The 19,384-nt window shown below is 34.4% G+C and overlaps 1 protein-coding gene across 1 annotated transcript in view; it reads left to right on the forward strand.

Moving 5' to 3' along the window:
* The window catches only part of COL24A1 (collagen type XXIV alpha 1 chain), a 346,899-nt gene that overhangs the window by 161,491 nt on the left and 166,024 nt on the right, over window positions 1-19,384 (forward strand). The window contains exons 24-25 of the mRNA XM_087448191.1: window positions 4,051-4,104; window positions 7,485-7,529. Coding sequence (XP_087304317.1) covers window positions 4,051-4,104; window positions 7,485-7,529 — 99 coding nt within the window. The remainder of the gene's footprint in view (window positions 1-4,050; window positions 4,105-7,484; window positions 7,530-19,384) is intronic.

Here is a 19,384-nt window from a genome sequence, read left to right on the forward strand (position 1 = left end):
CATATAACTGGACTTTTCTAGGGATATGTTAAATGATATTATGCCTACTAATTTACTTGTTCCTTCAGTGGTCTTATGGTCTTAGTAATTTGTGCAAATTATTTATACAGTTTCTTAAAATATAACAGGAAGCTAAATACCTTAGCCATTTTTATAAATTTCTGGGAATTTCTGTTTTCTAAGTGTGTCAGTAAAATTACAGAGAGCTAATAATTTTTCTGACAAATTTTCTGACAAAATTCTGCCAAATTTTGTCTTCAGGTAATATTCTGTGGTAATATATGAATTACCTGTTTTCAAATTCTGAAAATGAATTCTTTAAGAATTTGGGTATGCATGACCAAAAGTTTACATTATCATAAATTGATTAAGTTGTATATGTCACATTCATTTTAAGAGGCATTATTAGACTCACTTGAAGTACATTTCATTTTTTCTTGAGAACATCATAGCATACAGGTTCTTAAAACTTTTTTACATTTAAGGAGACGGTAATTCTTTCTTTTGCACCTTTACCTCACTAACATATATACTGCTACTATCCCATTGAAAGAAAAGAAGAATTTTTATTTCATTTTTTGTGAGGTGAGTTATATAACAGAAAAACTATTATTATATGATCCCAGTATAATTGATCTTATTTAAAATTTACTTTTCTAGAAAACAGGAGAACCATGTTCACCTCTTGTCTACTCAATCTTAATATTTATTATTATTGCTGCTACTATTGTTTGAAGATCAATTTAGGCCTAGTATTGCTCTAAGTATGTCACATCGTCTCTAATCCTGAAAATTACCTTTCAGGATATTCTCCATATTTTTTAGGCATGAAAATACGGCTTTAAAATTATGTGCTCAAGCATAACATGCTCAAGATAAACCTAATATGACAGAACTTAAACAGAACCAGAAGTGATGACTCCAGTACCAATGCCCTGAATTGCTTGATTTCAAAGAGATTATAAATGCACTGATACCAGATTCCAGTGAGATTCTTTCCATAATGTAGATATGATGTATAACTATTTCTTAATATACTGCAGTGCCTGAGGAGTATTACATTATTAAAGATGAAAGAAATATTCTTGCTAAAGATTTTTCCAGCAGTGTGAATAAAATGTATTATTAAACATTTTTTGTAACTATAGACAAATCCAATAATTTAGACTCAACTACGTTTCTTCTCCTATATCTGCAAATTGATTAGAGAGTAACTGATACTTAACAATAATACGATTGTTTTTTATTCTTTACTCTACTTTGTGCTTGGTAGGAAACCACTAGACAATTTCAAGTAAGACAGAGGCAAAAATTAGAAGTTTTTGGGTAGAAGTCCTAAATATAATTTTAAGTTACTGAAGTTTTTATATGTAGTCAAAACAGAATGAGAGCTAGAGGATTGTTTTGTTTTGTTTTATTTTATTATAAGAAAGGAAAATATGAGAGTATTTGTTAATGGATAGGAATAATAAAATCCAAATCTATAATGCCTAGCAGATATTATAAATTAGTGTTCTATTTAGCAATCTCTCACCACACTTTTCCTACTTCTAGGTATGAATTTGTCACACACATTGAATGAGGCATAGTGATCTCCTTAAGCAAATCTTGTATAATCAGATATCAGTTGTTTGATATTAGAAACCATGTACTAACTAATTAATTAGATTAGTCCACCCAATATCTGGGATGTTGACTTCCTCTCCTCCAGTGATCTTATCCTCTACTCTCTTCTGCTACTAACTGTTGTGGTCCTACCCTTTACCCTGTCATTACCAGTAACAGCAACCTCTCCTTATTTTCAGTTTCTAACTTCTCACTCCCCAACCATCATCCCCTTTCTTCCTAATACATTCTCTCTTGTAACCCAATCTAACAGTCCCACTAGGAATTTCAATCCATTGATCCTATCACCATTCCATTATTCCTTCTTTCCCTCATGACCTCACGTCTCTCCTCATCATGCTGAAAACATTATAATTATCCCTTTAATTACATTCTGAGTTATATTTCCATACTCATTTATGTTTACTTTTCTAAATTATTGTTTTATATTCTCTCTCCTCAACTCCATTCACTTGTCTCTCATCCTATTCTTAGCCCTTTACCTTGTGTCCTAGTTCCCTGAGAAGATTGAAGTAATCAGAAGAGAACTTCCACAAGTTTCTACCACCACATCTACCCACCGCCCTGTATCTATGCCATTTACTCTGCCTTCTCTCCTGTTATTGTGGATGAACAGGGCTTTTTTCTAGCTAAGGTCAAAACTTCTACTTGTTACTACGTATGTTATCCTCTTGCCTACTGAAGAACATTGATCCAGCTTTTTTCCCACTCTCTCCTGCATCTTAATTTTGTTCTCTCTAATGGAGCATTCCTATCAGCATATAAACATGCTATTATTTCTTCCAGCTTAAAAATGAAAACAAAACTTGTATTGACCCTAATTTTTCTTCCAGGTGTTATCTTTCTCTCCTTCTCTTTTCAGTAAAACTTCTCAAAAGTGTTGTCTTTACATGCTCTTTCCAATTTTTCTTCTCACTTTATCTGCTGGAACCATTCTTGTCCCCACGACTCAAAAACAAATGATCTCGTGGAGGTCGTCAGTGACCTCCATGTTGCTGAATTCGATGGTCATTTCTCAATCTTCATGTAACTCAACACTTTTATCCCTCAGAATTTGACAAGATCACTCTCTCCTCCTGGGAACACTTTCTTCACTTGGATGATCTTCCTCCTAATTCTCTGGCAGCAGATTTGCATATTTTCCTCATTTCTTCAAATCCTAAATTTTAGAGTGCCCCAGGGCTTGGTTTGTGGACTTCTTCTCTTTTCTATCTACGCTCACTGCCTAGATGAGCTGGTCCAGTCTTATGGCTTTAAATACCATCAAAATGCTGGTGATTTCCAAAATTATATGTTCAGATCAGAACCTTCTACCTCTCTGAACTCTGGACTTAGTTAATTTAACTACCACAAGATCTCTCCACTTTGATGTCTAACAAGACTATCAAATTGAAATGTCCCAAACTGAGCTTCCATTTTACCCCTATACCTGTTCTTCCCACAGTCTTCTCCATTTCATTGGTCCCTTACTCAGATTAAAAATCGTGAGTTCATTCTTGACTCTTCTCTTTCTCTCACGTTCCACACGTGACCTGTCAGCAATTCCTAGAAGCTGTACCTTCAAACTATATAGAGAATCTTACCACCTCTTACAGTCTCCTCTGTTACCACCCTGATCTATGCCACTGTCATCTCTCACTTGGATTATTGCAGTAGACTCCTCTTTAGACTCCCTGCTTCTGCTCTTGCATCAAAGTGATCCTGTTAAAATGTAGATCATGGCACTTCTCTTCTCAAAGCTTGTCTCAGGCTTCCTGTATCACTCAGAGTAAAAGCCAAAGCTCTTACTGTAACCTACCAGGCCCTACATGACCTGGCTTCCCATCCCCTGTTCCCTTCTTTGACCTCATCTCTTTACTGATCTTCTCCTCTCTTACTCTGCTCCAGTTGCATTGACTTTTCGTGGTTTCTCCAACACACCGGGCACATTCTTGCACATGCTCTTTTCCTCTGCTTGGAATGTTCTTCCTTCAGATATCCATATAACTTGTCCCTTTCTTTAAATCTCTACTCAAGTGCCACCCTTTCAGTGAAGTCTTCTCTAGCAATCTTTTCAAAGATTTCAACACAACTCCCACAATAGTTTATAACTCCCTTTCTTGCTTAATTTTGTGTTCTTTACATTTACCACTACCTAACATACTATATATTTTACTTATTTTTGTATGTCATCCTCACTAGAATGTAAGCTCTATGAAAGCAGCTATGTTTAGTGCAGTCCTCAATCTAGAGCCTCTAGAACTGTGCATGCACATAGTAAACAGTCAAACATCATAGAATGAATGGTTAATGAGTATGATAAAATTCATTTATCCAATCCCTTTGAAGTGTTTCATCTCATAGAATAGTCTGAATTTCATAAATCTTAGGAAACTTTCAAAAATGAGAATGATTAAACATATCTTTTTTTCTGTTCTCTTCTAGGGAAAACCAGGTCAAAAGGGGTATGCAGGTGAACCAGGACCAGAAGGCTTAAAGGTAAAGCAAATGACTTTATTACCATTATCAAGTATAATTTTCAAAAAGATAAAATTATGACTCTTATTAAAATATAAAATGACCACATGTCAAAGATTTTATTCAACTCATTAATTAATGATGGAGCCAGTATATATGTTAAAACTGGTTCAAGTAGCATTTGAGAAGCTATATATCTTTATCTATATCTATCTATAAATATCTATGACTGTATCTATATCTATATTTTAATAGATATGCAATTTAATAAATAAGTGTTAAAATTCGTGGTTAGATATAGGACAATAACTTTTGGAGCTGTCTATTCCACTGGACGAAATCTACAAGTTAATATAATTTCATTTAAAAAAATACACTTATATATATATATATACACACACACATATATAACTTCACTAAGTCTGGGTCCTTTAACCAATAGTATACCATGAGTCTAAGTAATCTACTTACATTTCCTAAGTAATCACTGGGTGGCTTTCACCCCTTTATGACGTTGAAGGCATGTGTCATCTACTTTTTTGCTTTTTTTCCAAGTTTTGTACGGTTTTTGTAACACCAACAAATATAAAGTAATGCAATGGCTTTATATGTACTAAGGTCTGAAAGAAATTAACTTCTAAGAATATAAAAAGAAAATAGAAGCACAGTATTTATAAACAGAAGGCTTAATTCTCTTTTACTGAGATTAGTCCCTGTACCGCCAAATAGCTCTGAAAAATCCACCTATGAGTTACCATCTAGTCAAACTGGTAAGAAACTGAATCTCAGTCATTATTGACATCCTTCCTCCTCCCTAGAATGACACCAGCCTGTAGGTGTCTTCTGTGTTACCCAGGAGATGAAGGAAGTTCTTTAATGTTCAGTCCTCATACTTGGGGGAACCTGGCACTCCTGGGGGGAGGCTTGGGGGTTGGTTAAGGGTCACCAGCTTTCACTGAACCCTAAGATCTCTGTTCTCTCCCCGGACCTAGGGAAATAGTCCTCTCTCTCTCTCTCACCTCTCACCGTCAGGCTCTCTGAAAACTGAAGCAGGAATACAGGTTATCTGCAAGCAACTTCTGCTTTCTGCTTGTTAACCCAGACCTCCCCTAAGACTATGAAGCACAAAGCGTTCATCTCCCTTGTTGGAATTTGAGAGGGGCTTTGGGTAAGGAGGGGAAAATACAATAAAATTAATCATCTATATATTATCCTGCCATGGATTTTCTATAAAAGCTGTCTAATGAACTGTCAGCTAGCAACTAGGATTTACAACCTCCTACAATGCTTCATTCTTTACTATTTATCTAAATGCATACAGAAATTGAAAAGAAAATTTGTGTAGTACTTGAAAGTTTATTCCAAATTGATTACTCATATGAATATTAGGTTTCAGTGCTTAAAATCAGCACTATCCCATAGAGTATATAATAAAAGCCACAGGTATGTACCACAGCAAAAAAGTGAAAAGAAAGAGATGAGATTAATATTAGCAATACATTTATTTAACCCAAGATATCAAAATATTATTTCAACATGTAATAATACTAAAATTATTAATGAGATATTTTATATTCTTTTTTTGTACAAAGTCTTTGAAATCTAGTGTGTATTTTATACTTACATCTCATTTCAATTCAGACCAGCCAATTTCAAATGCTCGGTAGCTACATGTTACTAGTGGCTACAATATTGTTCGGTACAGTTTAACATTTTACTCCACATTGCAATATAATTATTAATTTTTAGACAGCAATTGGTGGTTTAATCTCCAATTTCTATAAATAAAACATACAGTAGTCCCCCCTTATTCATGGGTTTGCTTTCTGCAGTTTCAGTTACCCGTGGTCACCTGCAGTCCAAAAATATTAAATGGGTGAGAGAGAGAGAGATCACATTCGGGTAACTTTTGTTATAGTATATTGTTATAATTGTTCTATTTTATTATTAGTTGTTGTTGTTACTCTCTTACTTTGCCTAGTTTATAAATTAAGCTTTATCATAGCTATGTCTGTATAGGAAAAAACATAGTATATATAGGTCTCAGTACTATCTGCAGTTTCAGTCATCCACTGGGGGTCTTGGAATATATCCCCCATAGATAAGGGGAGATTACTGTACATTCCTGTCAGATTAACTATATGTGGTACCCTGAACTTAATCTTCTACCTGTCATTAATCTGTGCCTTTGTTCAGCTTTTGCTCATGCCATTCCTTACCACCAAAAATGGCCCTTTCTCGTCACCAGTGTAAATATCACCTATTCTTCAGGGCCCTACTCAAATATAGTTTCACAGTCCATTATTTTAAATTATTAATATTTGGATTTTTAAAAAGTGATGTGGTGTATATACTGTATTTTATTTAACGCTGCCAGCAGGCTATGGGACAGCACACCGCAATTAGATACATTAATATTTCTGCGGTGAAATGTAAGAATATTCAGATTAATCAAAATAAATCAAGATTATAAATAGGCTCACCTAGATCAGATAAAGCATTGCTGCCAAATAAATTCAGGTAGGTCAAGTTTGCCACCAAATGAGTTGTGGAAAACTTTGAGTTTTTAGGCCTTTAGGGACTGCAGAATTGTGGTTAAGTTTATGAATACATATTATTCTCCAGTAAAGCCAGCTCTAGCCCCAGCCCACAGGGTAGACCCTGCTCCTGTGAACTCCCTTACTACCTACCTGTGGCGTGTATTCTGTTCTGCTCGGCGTTGTGAGATGTCTTATCTCCTGAAGCAAATAGAGCGTCCCTGTGGGCAAAGCCTTTATTTTTAATATTTTTAATAAACTTCACAGTGCCTACCACTCTGTCCTTTAAGATTACACCCCAATAAATATTTTATTTTTAAAATTTTATTTGTGAAAGTGTTTTAAAAGTGATTAAAAGTCATAAATAGAAGACTGTAATTTAAGAAAACAGGTTATTACTATTTGAATGAAAATAGAGGAAAGACCACATTTCATAGAAATACTATAGCAGAGTTTTGAATAACTGAGATTTCCTTTGCCTTTTTCTAGGTTATGACTAGACAATTACATTAAAAATAAAAACAGGGGTCTGGCCCAATGGCGTAAAGGTTAAGTTCGTGTGCTCTGCTTCAGCGGCCCAGGGTTCACAGGTTCAGATCCTGGGCACGAACCTACACACCACTCATCAAGCCATGCTGTGGAGGCATCCCGCATACAAAATTAGAGGAAGATGAGCACAGATGTAGCTCAGGGCTAATCTTCCTCAGCAAAAAGAGGAAGATTGGCAATGGATGTTAGCTCAGGGCCAATCTCCCTCACCAAAAATAAAGAAATAAATAAAATAAAATAAAAACAGAAGCAATGTCATGAGTAATCTTGTTTGAAAAATAATCACTTTTGCAACTTTACATTCTTTATTAACAGGGAGAAGTAGGAGATCAAGGAAACATTGGAAAGATTGGTGAAGCAGTAAGTTTATTTTATACTCTTACTTTCATTTTTTTAATCATCTGTAAGCATTTTTAGGAATCATGTGAGCCATGATATGTGCTTATAAAATTCAGAATACAAAATTCTTATCCACTACAAATTTAAACTCATTTCTAATGTAACAAATAAAACCTACTATACAAAAGAAAAAATGAGGGAAGACAGAGTTACTGATATTTTTGTCTGATATAAATTGTATTTATGATCACAGGAGCATTCTTGTTTCTAATATTTGGTCTTTAATTTTAGTTCTGATCATTTCAACCTAAATTTGACCTTAACGTTTTTTATTATTAAAAAGCTATAATTTATCAAACCATAAAATAGTTTGAAGATATTTTTCTTTAGATTTCAAAGATTAGAGTAAACCAAAAGTAATGGATTAGAAAGCATATTATAATTTCTTTCCTCAAAAAAAGTTTGACTTATTCAAATTTACATTACTGCAGAAGTAGGAGCCTTCAGGTTGAATCAGATATGTTACAAATAATTTAATTTTCTATAAAGGAGAAAGCCAGCTAAAATATTCTCTAACAAATTAATCTACATAACATATTTCAAGTGGTAAATTAACACAAGGCAAGTGAATTTATTCATGAAGTGTGCTGAGTTGTAACAAAGCAAGTGGTACCATTTAATAGGTTAAATGAGCAAATTCAATACCCTATAACCTATCTTATGACTTAAATAAAAATAAAATTTTCTAAAAAATTATTTTATTAGCTTAAGTAATTAACCAATTATATTTTCTGGTCTTGTAGTAAAACAGCAATACATTTTTTTTACTCTTATTTTTTGTCATTAATTATTAATAAAAAAAGAGAGAGGATTCATTTAATCTTAAAAGATCATTGCCATACTGATTAATCCTGAGTCACTAGAAGGTAAACTTTTTGTTCTTGTTTTTACTGAGAAGGGAAATTTCAAGGGAGTGTTTATATCAATTAGATTATTCCAGGCTTCTCATCAAATATGATTGTAACTCATATTTCTCTAAGGTCACTCAAAGAAATTAAGTTCTGCCATTTCTGAGTGGCAAACTGCTTAAGAAATATATATAAACTACAATTAATAGCCAAAGTTAAAATATCAATGATTTTAATCTTTTCTTAAAATAACATCTTATATATCAAACTTCTAAGTGTTATTTCCTGGTGATCTAGTGGTTAAGATTTGGCGTTCTCACCATCAAGCCCCAGGTTCATTTCCGGATCAGGGAACCACACCACTCATCTGGTGCTTGTCACGCTGTGGCTGCTGTGTGTTGCTGTGATGCTGAAAGCCATACTACCAGTATTTCAAATACCAGCAGGGTCACCCCCTGTGGACAGGTTTCAGCAGAGTTTCCAGACTAAGACAGACTAGGGAGAAGAACCTGGCCACCCACTTCCGAAAAAATTGGCTGCAAAAACCCTGTGAATAGCAGCAGAGCATTGTATTGTCTGATATAGCACCAGAAGGTGAGAGAATGGGGCAAAAAGACCAGGCAGAGTTCTGCTCTGCTGTCGACAAGGTCGCTAGGAGTCGGAATCGACTCGATGGCACTAAAAACAACAAAGGGTTATTTACTTAATAGTGTTGTACTAGTTCTACACAGTACAAGAACCCGTTGCCAGGGCTGTCCAAAGAGGAAGTGAACTATCTTGGAAGGTAGTGGATTTCTCTTATTGGAGGGAAATTGACATTTATTGATCATTTGCTATGTGCCAGGCATAACGCTAAGTGACATTTCATATTGTGGAAATTCATTTAATTCTCAAAAAAATTTTAAGGACACATTTTGTTATTCTAGTTCTTTAAATGAGGAAACTGAAGCACAGTAAGTAACTTGTTCTAAGTTATATAGCTAATAAATTGCTGAACTGAGATTTAAACCCAGTGCTCCAAACTCAAAATTGAAATCTCAAGAGCCAGAGCGTTATACCATGCTGGGAATTTTTTTTTCCAGCTTTACTGAGGTATAATTGACAAATAAAATTGTAAGATATTTAAAGTGTACATGATGATTTGATATACATATACATTGTGAAGGGATCCCCACCATCAAGTCATAACATAGCTGGGGAGGTTTTAACGTTAGTTGAACAGCCACTCAGCTTAGATGTTGTAGCGAGGTTATAAGCATCCAATAAGTTATCAAACAAAAGACCCTTTCCAACTTTGAGATTCTATCTTTCTCATTAAGGATGAGAGATAAAGGCTTTTAAAAAACTGTAATGGTTATATTGAGTTAATTAAAATGTATAAAATGTCTAAAGAATATTTTTGGCTCTTGGTAATTCTCAGCTTTTATTTTATTTATATTTTATTTACATCTTATTAATTTCAAAATCTTAGAAATATAGTTCATCTAATCCAAAACTCTGTTAAAACAAAACTCTCAAGAGATATGGGAAGGTATAGTTGTACTTCATGACATCAATCTTGTAATTTTGGGGTATCTAAGGTTAATTGTAATCACAGAGCTAGTTTTTACTTTTACCAATCTTTTTATACAGTCATTTAATTGCCTTTAACTGGACCTCCTCCAGTTTTATTTGTTTCTTTCTAGATTTACACAAATTGGAACCCAATTTGTGCTAGAGAACAGCAGTCCCATCTATATTTCATGTTTGTATACCTCTTACATTCATTTACTGTAGACAAATAATTAATTTCTATAAAAGTGCCCTAAATAAGTCTCTAATTTCAAAAGATGCCCCCTCATCCTCTTCATTCTAGCATTCTATTTTTTACAAATAAATCTGGAATTACCCCACCTTAATTGCCAGTCCTCTCTGTCTTTAACTTTCTATGATGAAAGTATTTGAAGAGCTGTAAAAGAGAAAAGAATGTACTTTTTCAATATCAGTCAAGAGACCAGAATTAGGATGTGTAGATAGACATTATTGAGGAATAGGCATGTAAGGCATAGAATTATAAAGGAGGAAATTTTTTTGTAGGCAAGAATATTTTAATAGAATTTCTAACACTGAAACAGACTCTTCCACAGAGTAATTCAATATCTCATTCTTAGAAGGTTTGGATGACTTTCTTCATCATTTATTCAGCAGATATTTATATTTATATTCAAGCACATTTGCAGAACATATTATCCCTGCCTTTATGAAACTTATAGTCTGTTGGAGGTTTGACAGGCATTAAATAAATAATTTCATGAAGAAATATACAATTATAAACTTTGATACATTCTATAGGGGAAAAGTTTAAGAGACTATGACAAGGGTACCAAATTTAGATCAGGAGATGAGAGAAGACTGTTTTGAGGAAATGATTTGAGTTGTGACCATAAAGAATGGTATGAGTTAGCTAGGGAAGAGTGGGGAGAAAGAACATTCCTGGAATATGCAATATGACGTCCCACCTTTGCCACTTACCTTGCTTTAGAGAAATTTCTTAATTTCTCTAAATATTTGTTTTCTCAACAGTGAAAGGATGAAAATGGTAACTACCTCATAGAGTTTCTTGTGAGGATTAGACATGGTTATGCACTTAAAGCACTTAGCACAGAGTCAGTCACATAGTAAAAACATGATAAATGTTAGCTGTAATGGTGATGGTTATTGTTATATGTGATGGTCCCAAGTGGGAAAATGTTTAGCTGTTTTGAGGGACTGAAAGAAAGCCAGTGTAGATAGACTTTGGTGAGCCAAGGGAAAAGCAGCATGAGGTGATATTAGTGAAGGAGGCAGGAGCCAAATCATTCAGGGCCATGTTTATTACTTTGGACTTGATCCTAAAGTAGATGGAAAATCATTGAAGTATTCTAAGTAAGCTAATGACATGATTTAATTTGTGTTTTAAGGTCACTCCGGTTGCAATGGATTGGGAAGTTGGAACATAGTTGTGAAGAGGAAAAGTAGAAGAGGGTAGCTGGTTAGGATGCTATGGCAGTAGTCTAAATGAGAGAGAAAGATGACTTGGGCCAGGGCGATGGCAGTGGAGATAAGAGAAGTGGATGTATTTGAAACATATTTGAGGTGATAGTTTGGACATAGGCTGCAAAAAAAGGGAAAGAGTCTAGTCAGTCCCCAGCATATAATAGGCCTTTGATAATGAAATTATTTATGATTTATCAGAACTATCCTGGAAGCATAAGGAATTGGTGTATATGATGTCTAAGGATAATTCTAATTCTAAGAATCTATGGGTCTTTTCTAGGAATTTTAATGTTTTCTAGTCTTCCTCTCACCTGCCAATTTGGCTTCTTTTCTCTGGCTCTCCTCCAGTTTAGTGATGTCTTTCTGGAGTTAAAGCAAACAGAACTAGACTAAATATTTTAGAGGCAGTGGCTCCACAGCCTTCTCCAGGAGTGGGATGATAACTTCTATTATGTTTTATTTATTGTTGATGCTACTCAAAACGATGCAGGCTTTTTCCTATAGCAGGAAACTGAGATGTCCTTGGAAGACGATCAGCAGTCACTCCCAGGATCCTTTTCTGGTCTGTTATTTTAAATATAAAATTTGAAATTTTTTGTCGTAAAGTGGCTTTTATTGCATTAAGTTTCAGTTGCCAATTTTCTGCCCACTTGACAAGATTCCTATGATTGTCCTATAGTCTGGCTGCATTGATTTATCTCTTAAAATGTAACCCACGCATTTGATTTTACCTAATTTATTCCTTAATTTATCAACTTAACAAGATTTCATAAGCAATCTACTGTGTCCTCTGTTTTTCTGCCTGCCCTCTGGTGTGCTAGTGTATCGTAAAAGACTGATGACAGAAAGGGAGAGGAAGAGGAAAGGCCATGGATAATCCTCAAAATTAGGTACTACACTTCTCTTTACAAAATGTTTGGAATCATAGAGCTTCTGATGGTTGATTCTAAACTGGATTATAACCAATTCATTCAAAACTAAATAGAGGTAGAGTCAGAGGAGGAAATAAAAGGAAGAAAATCCATTTATTAAAGACCTATTATCTCATTTAATCTTGAAATAACCCTTGTAAGATAACTCTTATTGCCATTTTATAAGTGAGGGAACTGAAATTTATTGAAGTTACATGATGTGTTCAAATTCATACAGCTAGTAAGCAGAATATCTGGGTTTCAGATCTGAATTTTCTGCTTTCAGTTCCAAGATTTTTTTCTCTGCCAAGCAATCATCAGTTTGTCCTGTCTTTAAATGGAAACTTAGAAGTGCATCCTTGGGAATCACTGATTAGAAAGATTTGGAAAAGGACAAAATAAAATTTTACTCTGTAATTTCCTAGGCCAAGCTGGCAATTAAATTTTAAAATATTGTCAAATGTTATTAGTTTCTGAGACGCAATGAAATATAATTTAATGTATTTACAATGGAATCAGGAAAGATTTTGAAGGATCTGGAAGAAAATATTTTAGAAATGTTCAACACAAAACCTCATGTGATATTTGATACAGTGGTTAGTTTTGCTGCTGTCTGGTAGCTTTACCATGAAATTATCATCAAACTTGATAAAAGTTGATTTTATTTAATGAGGTCCATTTTTCCTTTCCTTAAGAGGACCTACCTAAATCATAAAAAGTGACTCATATTTCCATGAGGAAAAGTTCCAGAAACTGATGGCACCATTTAGCCAAACAGGAAGAACAAAGGAAAACTCTATCAACCGCCCCTATGCAGGGCTTCTGTAGTCTCAGTGCCTTTATCTTAAAAAGTGTCATCTACCTCCTCCTGCTTTCAAACTGCAAAGCTGTTGTTATGTCTTCTACATAGCAGGGAGTGGTAATTTTTCTCAGAGAATGGAAAGATATACAAAATGTATATCTACAGTGCATTCCATCATGAGAAGAATGTTTACCTGAATATGATAAAAATAGCTATCATTTATTGAAAATCTTGATATGCCAGATACTTTGTATATAATATATCATTTAATTCTCACAAAGACCCTGGGAAATAAAAATAATTCCTATTTTATATAAAACGAAACTTATGTTTCAGAGAAGTTTAGAAATTTGTCCAAGGTCAGATAGTGAAATGCCAGAGCTGGGATTGGAAAGGACTTATCACTAACTTCTCCATATCACTCTGCTTCCTCTTAACAATGAGGTGAAGATTTCCAATTGTCTTTCTAATGAATCTGTACTGTCCTGTTATTACTGTGTGAAGTTAGAGGTTATGGGGCCCCAAGTACCACATTGTAGTTTGAGAAGCATCTCAAAAACATGGATGTGTTAAAATTATTATGTCTTAGGATCATGTATTTGACATTTGTCATCCTTGAAATGTGTAATAGCATCACTTATTTGGTTAAGAAGCCACAGTGAATTAATTTCCCTGTAGTATTAAGTCTATGAAGGTGCAGAAAATTAAAAAGAAGTATAAATCAGTGAACTCAAAAAGGAAGATACAGAAAATATGTTGATTTATCGGTGGATATTGTTGGGGAACAGGGAGAATCTCCCTCCACCCTTTCCCTTAATGTTCTTATGGCTGTCCAAATAATTCAAAAGACAGGTTAGCATGAGAAAATAAAGTTTAATAACATGTATACATGGGAGAAACTCAGAAAGAGAGCTGAGCAACTCATCATTCTGACTAAGCTGCTTGCTTAAGTATTTTTTTAGCTAAAGGTGCAGAAGGTGTTGGGGGGGTAGTGGTTTGGGATTTCAGAGGGGAAGATGACAATTCACGTGGAGATGGAAATGCAAATATTTGTCTGACAACTCTTTTCAGGGCCCCCTAGAGAATGTGGCCGGGGAGAGACAGAATTTTTGATAAGAGGGGCTTGGTGCCTCTCCTATTGCAGCATCTATTTTACATTATACTGCAGCCATCATGTGGTAGTGGCTCCTTCCTGAAACAGGCCTTCTATGTTAAATTCTTTAGGCAGTTTGGGGGAGGTCAAATGTCCCTCAGAGAAAATAATCAAGGTAAAGAGACATATTTCAGGGTGGCCAATTTTGATCTCCCACAATATGAACAGAGAAGATATATGACATTTCAATTCCAGGTGAATTAAAGGGAAGTAAAGTAAAAAGGACAGTTCTACTAAACCTGCCATTCCCTGAAAACTAGGTGCAGGAAACTCCATGGTAAACTAGTACTTTATAAATAAGATGCTAGTAGTTTTTAAGTGCAAACACAAGAGATTTATCTAAGAAAATGGAGTCAGCAAATTTCTAGGAACAGTTGAAATACTTTGAAATATGGAAGGATTTCTGAGTCCTTTGAGCTATAAGATATTTTCCTGACGTTTATGATGTCTCTTTGTAAAAAGCAAAGTAAATTATTAGGAAAATAACAAATACTGTATTAGATGTGTTCCTACAGAATTTTTTTCTACAGTTATGAAAGTTGAAGGGTGTGGGAAAATGAAGACTACAGAAAACTGTTCATGTCACAAAACTAAATGTGATATGAGGTAGACCAAGATTAAATCACATGTAAGTTGTTATTAAGGGGAAACCAACAGAAATGAAAAAAAATGAAAAAAAATTTACATGACTAAGATAAAAGCTAAAAGGCAAAATTTCTATCAATGGGAGAAATGAATGATACACACGATACTGTGCGACAAGTTAAAAACAGTGTTATTGAAAGCCAAGCATATTTTGGACATAAGAAGGCTTATATATTTTGCTTTATATTAAGTATTTATTTTTTTATCCTTACTAAATATGCATTCAGTGACTATTAAAAAGTAAAATATTATAGGAAAAGGAATAAGAGCCAACATTTATAGGGTAATATAGGGAACAATATATTTTTCATATGTATCATATTAAACAGTAATAAACAAGAAGACCCTTCTTAGTCTAATAAAATTTCTCAGACTGCCCAAATTAGAATAGCAATAAACTGCTTCAAAGGAATCAAATAAAAGAGAAATTAAAATGGAACTTTTTGCTTCCAAATACAAACAATAACATCAGTCTTTTTCAGATGTCAATATTTAGTGTGCTTACTGCCTGGCGTGCTAAGCTTGTTAGCCTTCTAACTAAGGAAACATAAACTTGATCACTTTACCTATTTTAAAATTGCTAGAAATAATTATTTTTTAGTTCCCTTTGGTTTTTAAGGATTTACTCCTAAGGATTATTTTTAAAAATCAAATTCAAAATAATTCTGTATTTGAGCCTGGGACATTAAGATTCAGAATACAAATAGGTTTAAAGATTGTTATGCTATGATTTGAAGTAAATTGTCTAAAAGTATGTGTATCTCACATATTTTTCTTCATCATCTACGTATATTTCTGTGTTGTGGAAGGATACTGTGATTTCTCATAGCCAACAAAAATGAAAGACACTGGTAAACTTATTTCTTTCTTGTATGTACTCTATCATTCAAAAGATGCTTATTGAACACTTATTGTGTGCTAGATATATAACTAAATAAGGCTTGATCCTTAAGTGATTTATCATCTAGAAAATGAGTAAAGAATTATACAAATAATTTTGCCAAAACGTTAGTCCTGTTATATAAAATACTCCAAGAAAAAGAAGTAAAAATTGTTTTGACACCTACCATAGGATATATATGTTGATGGAGAAACTCTGGCTTTGTTTGGCTAAAAACATATTACTGTGGTTTTAGGTAGGGATACTACAGTGTGGTAATCACAGCTTTTGAGGAGCTTTTGAGCAGCTCTAAATTTCTATGTAGAATGGCTCTAGGGCTGGCACTTTGATTTTGAAGGAGGTGCTAAGGGACTTCCCTTGAAGCTATGCTTGCATAAAACTACATTATTTTCATTTATTAGTAGTGCAGTATCTTATTTTTATTTAGATATTTACACATCAATAAAAATAGCAAAGATTTCTGATGATGTTTTTATGCTCAGAATTTATAAGATGGAGAATATTCCACTTATTCATATCAAAGAATGATGAACTGATGAATAATGGTAGGGACCAGGATAAAGATGTCATGTTGGGCCACCTGTTGTTACTACCACTCTTAGAGAAGGTGACTGCAGAATTAGAATCTGAGAGTAAGACGAGTGAAAAATCTTGGTGGTTCTGATTTTTTAAAAAATACGTAAGATCTACATAACCAGTGTACTAAATTTTGAAACTTAAGGGTTACATTCATTCTATTTTTTTTTTTTTTTCCCCCCCAAAGCCCCAGTGGATAGTTGTGTGTCGTAGCTGCACATCCTTCTAGTTGCTGTATGTGGGACTCGGCCTCAGGATGAACGGAGAAGTGGTGCCTCGATGCGCACCTGGGATCCGAACCCGGGCCACCAGCATCGCAGCGCGCGCACTTAACCACCAAGCCACAGGGCCGGCCCTACATTCATTCTAGAACAGGGGTCAGCAAACTTCTTTATAAAGGGCCAGTTATTATATATTGTAGGCTTTCAGGCCATACAGTCTCTGTCACAACTACTCAACTCTGCTGTTGTAGTGCAGAGCAGTCATAGATAATATGTAAGTGAATGAGTCTGGCTGTGTTCCCAATAAAACTTTACAAAAAGAGACAGTGGGCAGGATTTGGCCTACAGGCTATAGTTTTCTCTTTCCTTTTCTAGAAAGTTATATACTTTACTTGGGATACACCAGTTTTTATTAAATGAATCTGCCATAAGCAATTCTGCTTCATTAGTCTTTTATTATTAATGAAAAAAGCACTAAATGCAAATATGATTTCTTCAAATCAGAAAACAGATCCAAACTAGCAGACAGGTTCTGTTGCTACCATGCATTGATTTTGAGTACTAAATGTGAACATAATGAATTAATTTGCATTTATATGTAGACCACATGTGTATCCAAAGTACTCTACTGTGATTTATTGTTTTTTCTCCTTAACAAACGCTTAAGAATCTTACCAGGAAATGTTTTCCAAAAACAATGAAATCTGCTCTTTATGTGCACATGTTCACTAGAAACATTTTTCTGATCATTATATATGTTTTTTTGAAGTCCTGTTTTAAGGGTCAAAGGATTTCCACATATTAAGTTTTAGTCAGTTTTCTTTCATTACTTTGGAAAAAGTTCTAAGGGAATGTCATTAGACTTATATTTCCCATTAGGTTGAAATATTTTCCATTTTCAGTGTATTTTCTGTTTATGAAACATCTCTTTTTTTCCATCAATTCAACAAAAGCAGCCTGATGGGGAGCATCATAGCATTTTTGTTCGAAAAGATATATGGAACCTTTACCTGTCCTTATGACTATAGGAAAAACAATTAAGTGAAATGTAGATTTTACTTTAACCATAAATACAGCCAGCTTTGTGTTTTGTAGAAAATTTTTTGTAAGTATGTAACCTTTTCATTTCTTCAGTTCCAAAGAGAAAGATAGTAGCTGCTGAGATACAAGGATTATGTGCTCAGTTGTTTGGTTTTTTAAATGAATGAGTTTTGTAAAAGCTCTCTATGTGACAAAATCTATGTTTCTCTGGTGTATTGGTAATACTATTAGAAATAAAATCAATTTACAGTCACTAAAACCAGGAAAGGCCTAGATGATACAAGCCCCTCCAAAAATGCTAGTAGACGTAGTAGATTATAAAGGAGATGAGACTGTAGAGGCCTTAAGAATATAGACTGAAGGATTTTTCGTCCTGACTTTTAAGACCTCCCACAATATATCCCTCACCTATCTTTATAGTTGTTATTTCTCACACTGCCCAACTTACTAGGCCAAAGTAGCCATTCAGTGTTCCTTAAATGTGATCCACTTATTTAGGCCTTTGTTTCAAGTTGTTTCTACCATCTCTACAGACCTTCACTTTCCCACTCCCGTAGTCTGCCTAACATCAACTTTCAATACCCATCTCAAATCACCTGCCCAACCATGAAGTCTTTTCTGGTCTCCCTACCCAGTTAGATTCAATCTCTTCCTTTGTTAAGCCCTTCAGCACTTTATCTACATTATTGTGGTCCTTAGCTTATTTTGCTTTATAGCATAGTTACTTTTTTATTTACACTATCCCTACAGAAAACCGTCTCCCACAGCAATGAGCCCATGCCTTATATATTGTACATTGACAATAAGTATATGTTTTATGTGATGAACTGAGATAAATTAAGAAATGAAAGGTAATTTTTCTAATTTATTTGGTACTGGCTATATCATAAGAGGACTTTAGTGTGCTTGAGTTAGGTGAAAATATGTCATATTCTTGTGAGACAGTCAGAATAAGGAAGGACATTTCAAATGGGAACAACATGAGAACAAAACATGGAGGCATGAAAGATGTGGAGTGTTTGAAGAACTGTGTCGGGAACAATTCAGAATGGCTGGAGGGAGGTAAGGCAAAATTGGTCACAGCTCACCTGGCTTTTATTACTTACCTCTAGTGTCCTTCCCGTCTTTCCTGACTCACAAATATCTACTCTTCTTCTACAAGTCAGTTCAAGCATCACTTCCTCTAAACCTTGATTGCTTTACCCCCTGTATCTTATACATGCTTCTATCATCATTTATTGCCCTTGCCTATTTGCCTGTCTTTCTGGTACTAGACTAAGTCCTTTAAGGACCAGGGTTTATGAAGCAAAACCTAAATCATGAAGTGTAACTTCTGTTTAAGAAATCAATAATAGATGAAGGTAAATCTAAAAGCTTCCTCTGATCTGTCGTTTTCTTTAAAGGTAAAAATTATACCTCAAACTCATTGGGTTCAAATCTCTATTTATCACCTCTCCTTCAAAATCCATTCCAACCCCTCCTCTCAGCATTTTCTGTTCTGACTCTTCCACTTGTTTATCTTATCAAAGATCATTCATAATGTCCAGTAATAAAATTTTCTGTTATATCAGTTCATTTTTTTCAGCTTTATTGAGATATAATTGACAAATAAAATTGTAAGATATTTAAAGTGTAAAATGTGATTTGATATACAGTCATGTGTTACTTAATGACAGGGGTATAGTATGTTCTGAGAAATGTGT

Source organism: Ceratotherium simum, chromosome 2, assembly GCF_057802395.1.
Source record: "Ceratotherium simum simum isolate JZ-2026a chromosome 2, ASM5780239v1, whole genome shotgun sequence".
NCBI lineage: Eukaryota > Metazoa > Chordata > Mammalia > Perissodactyla > Rhinocerotidae > Ceratotherium > Ceratotherium simum.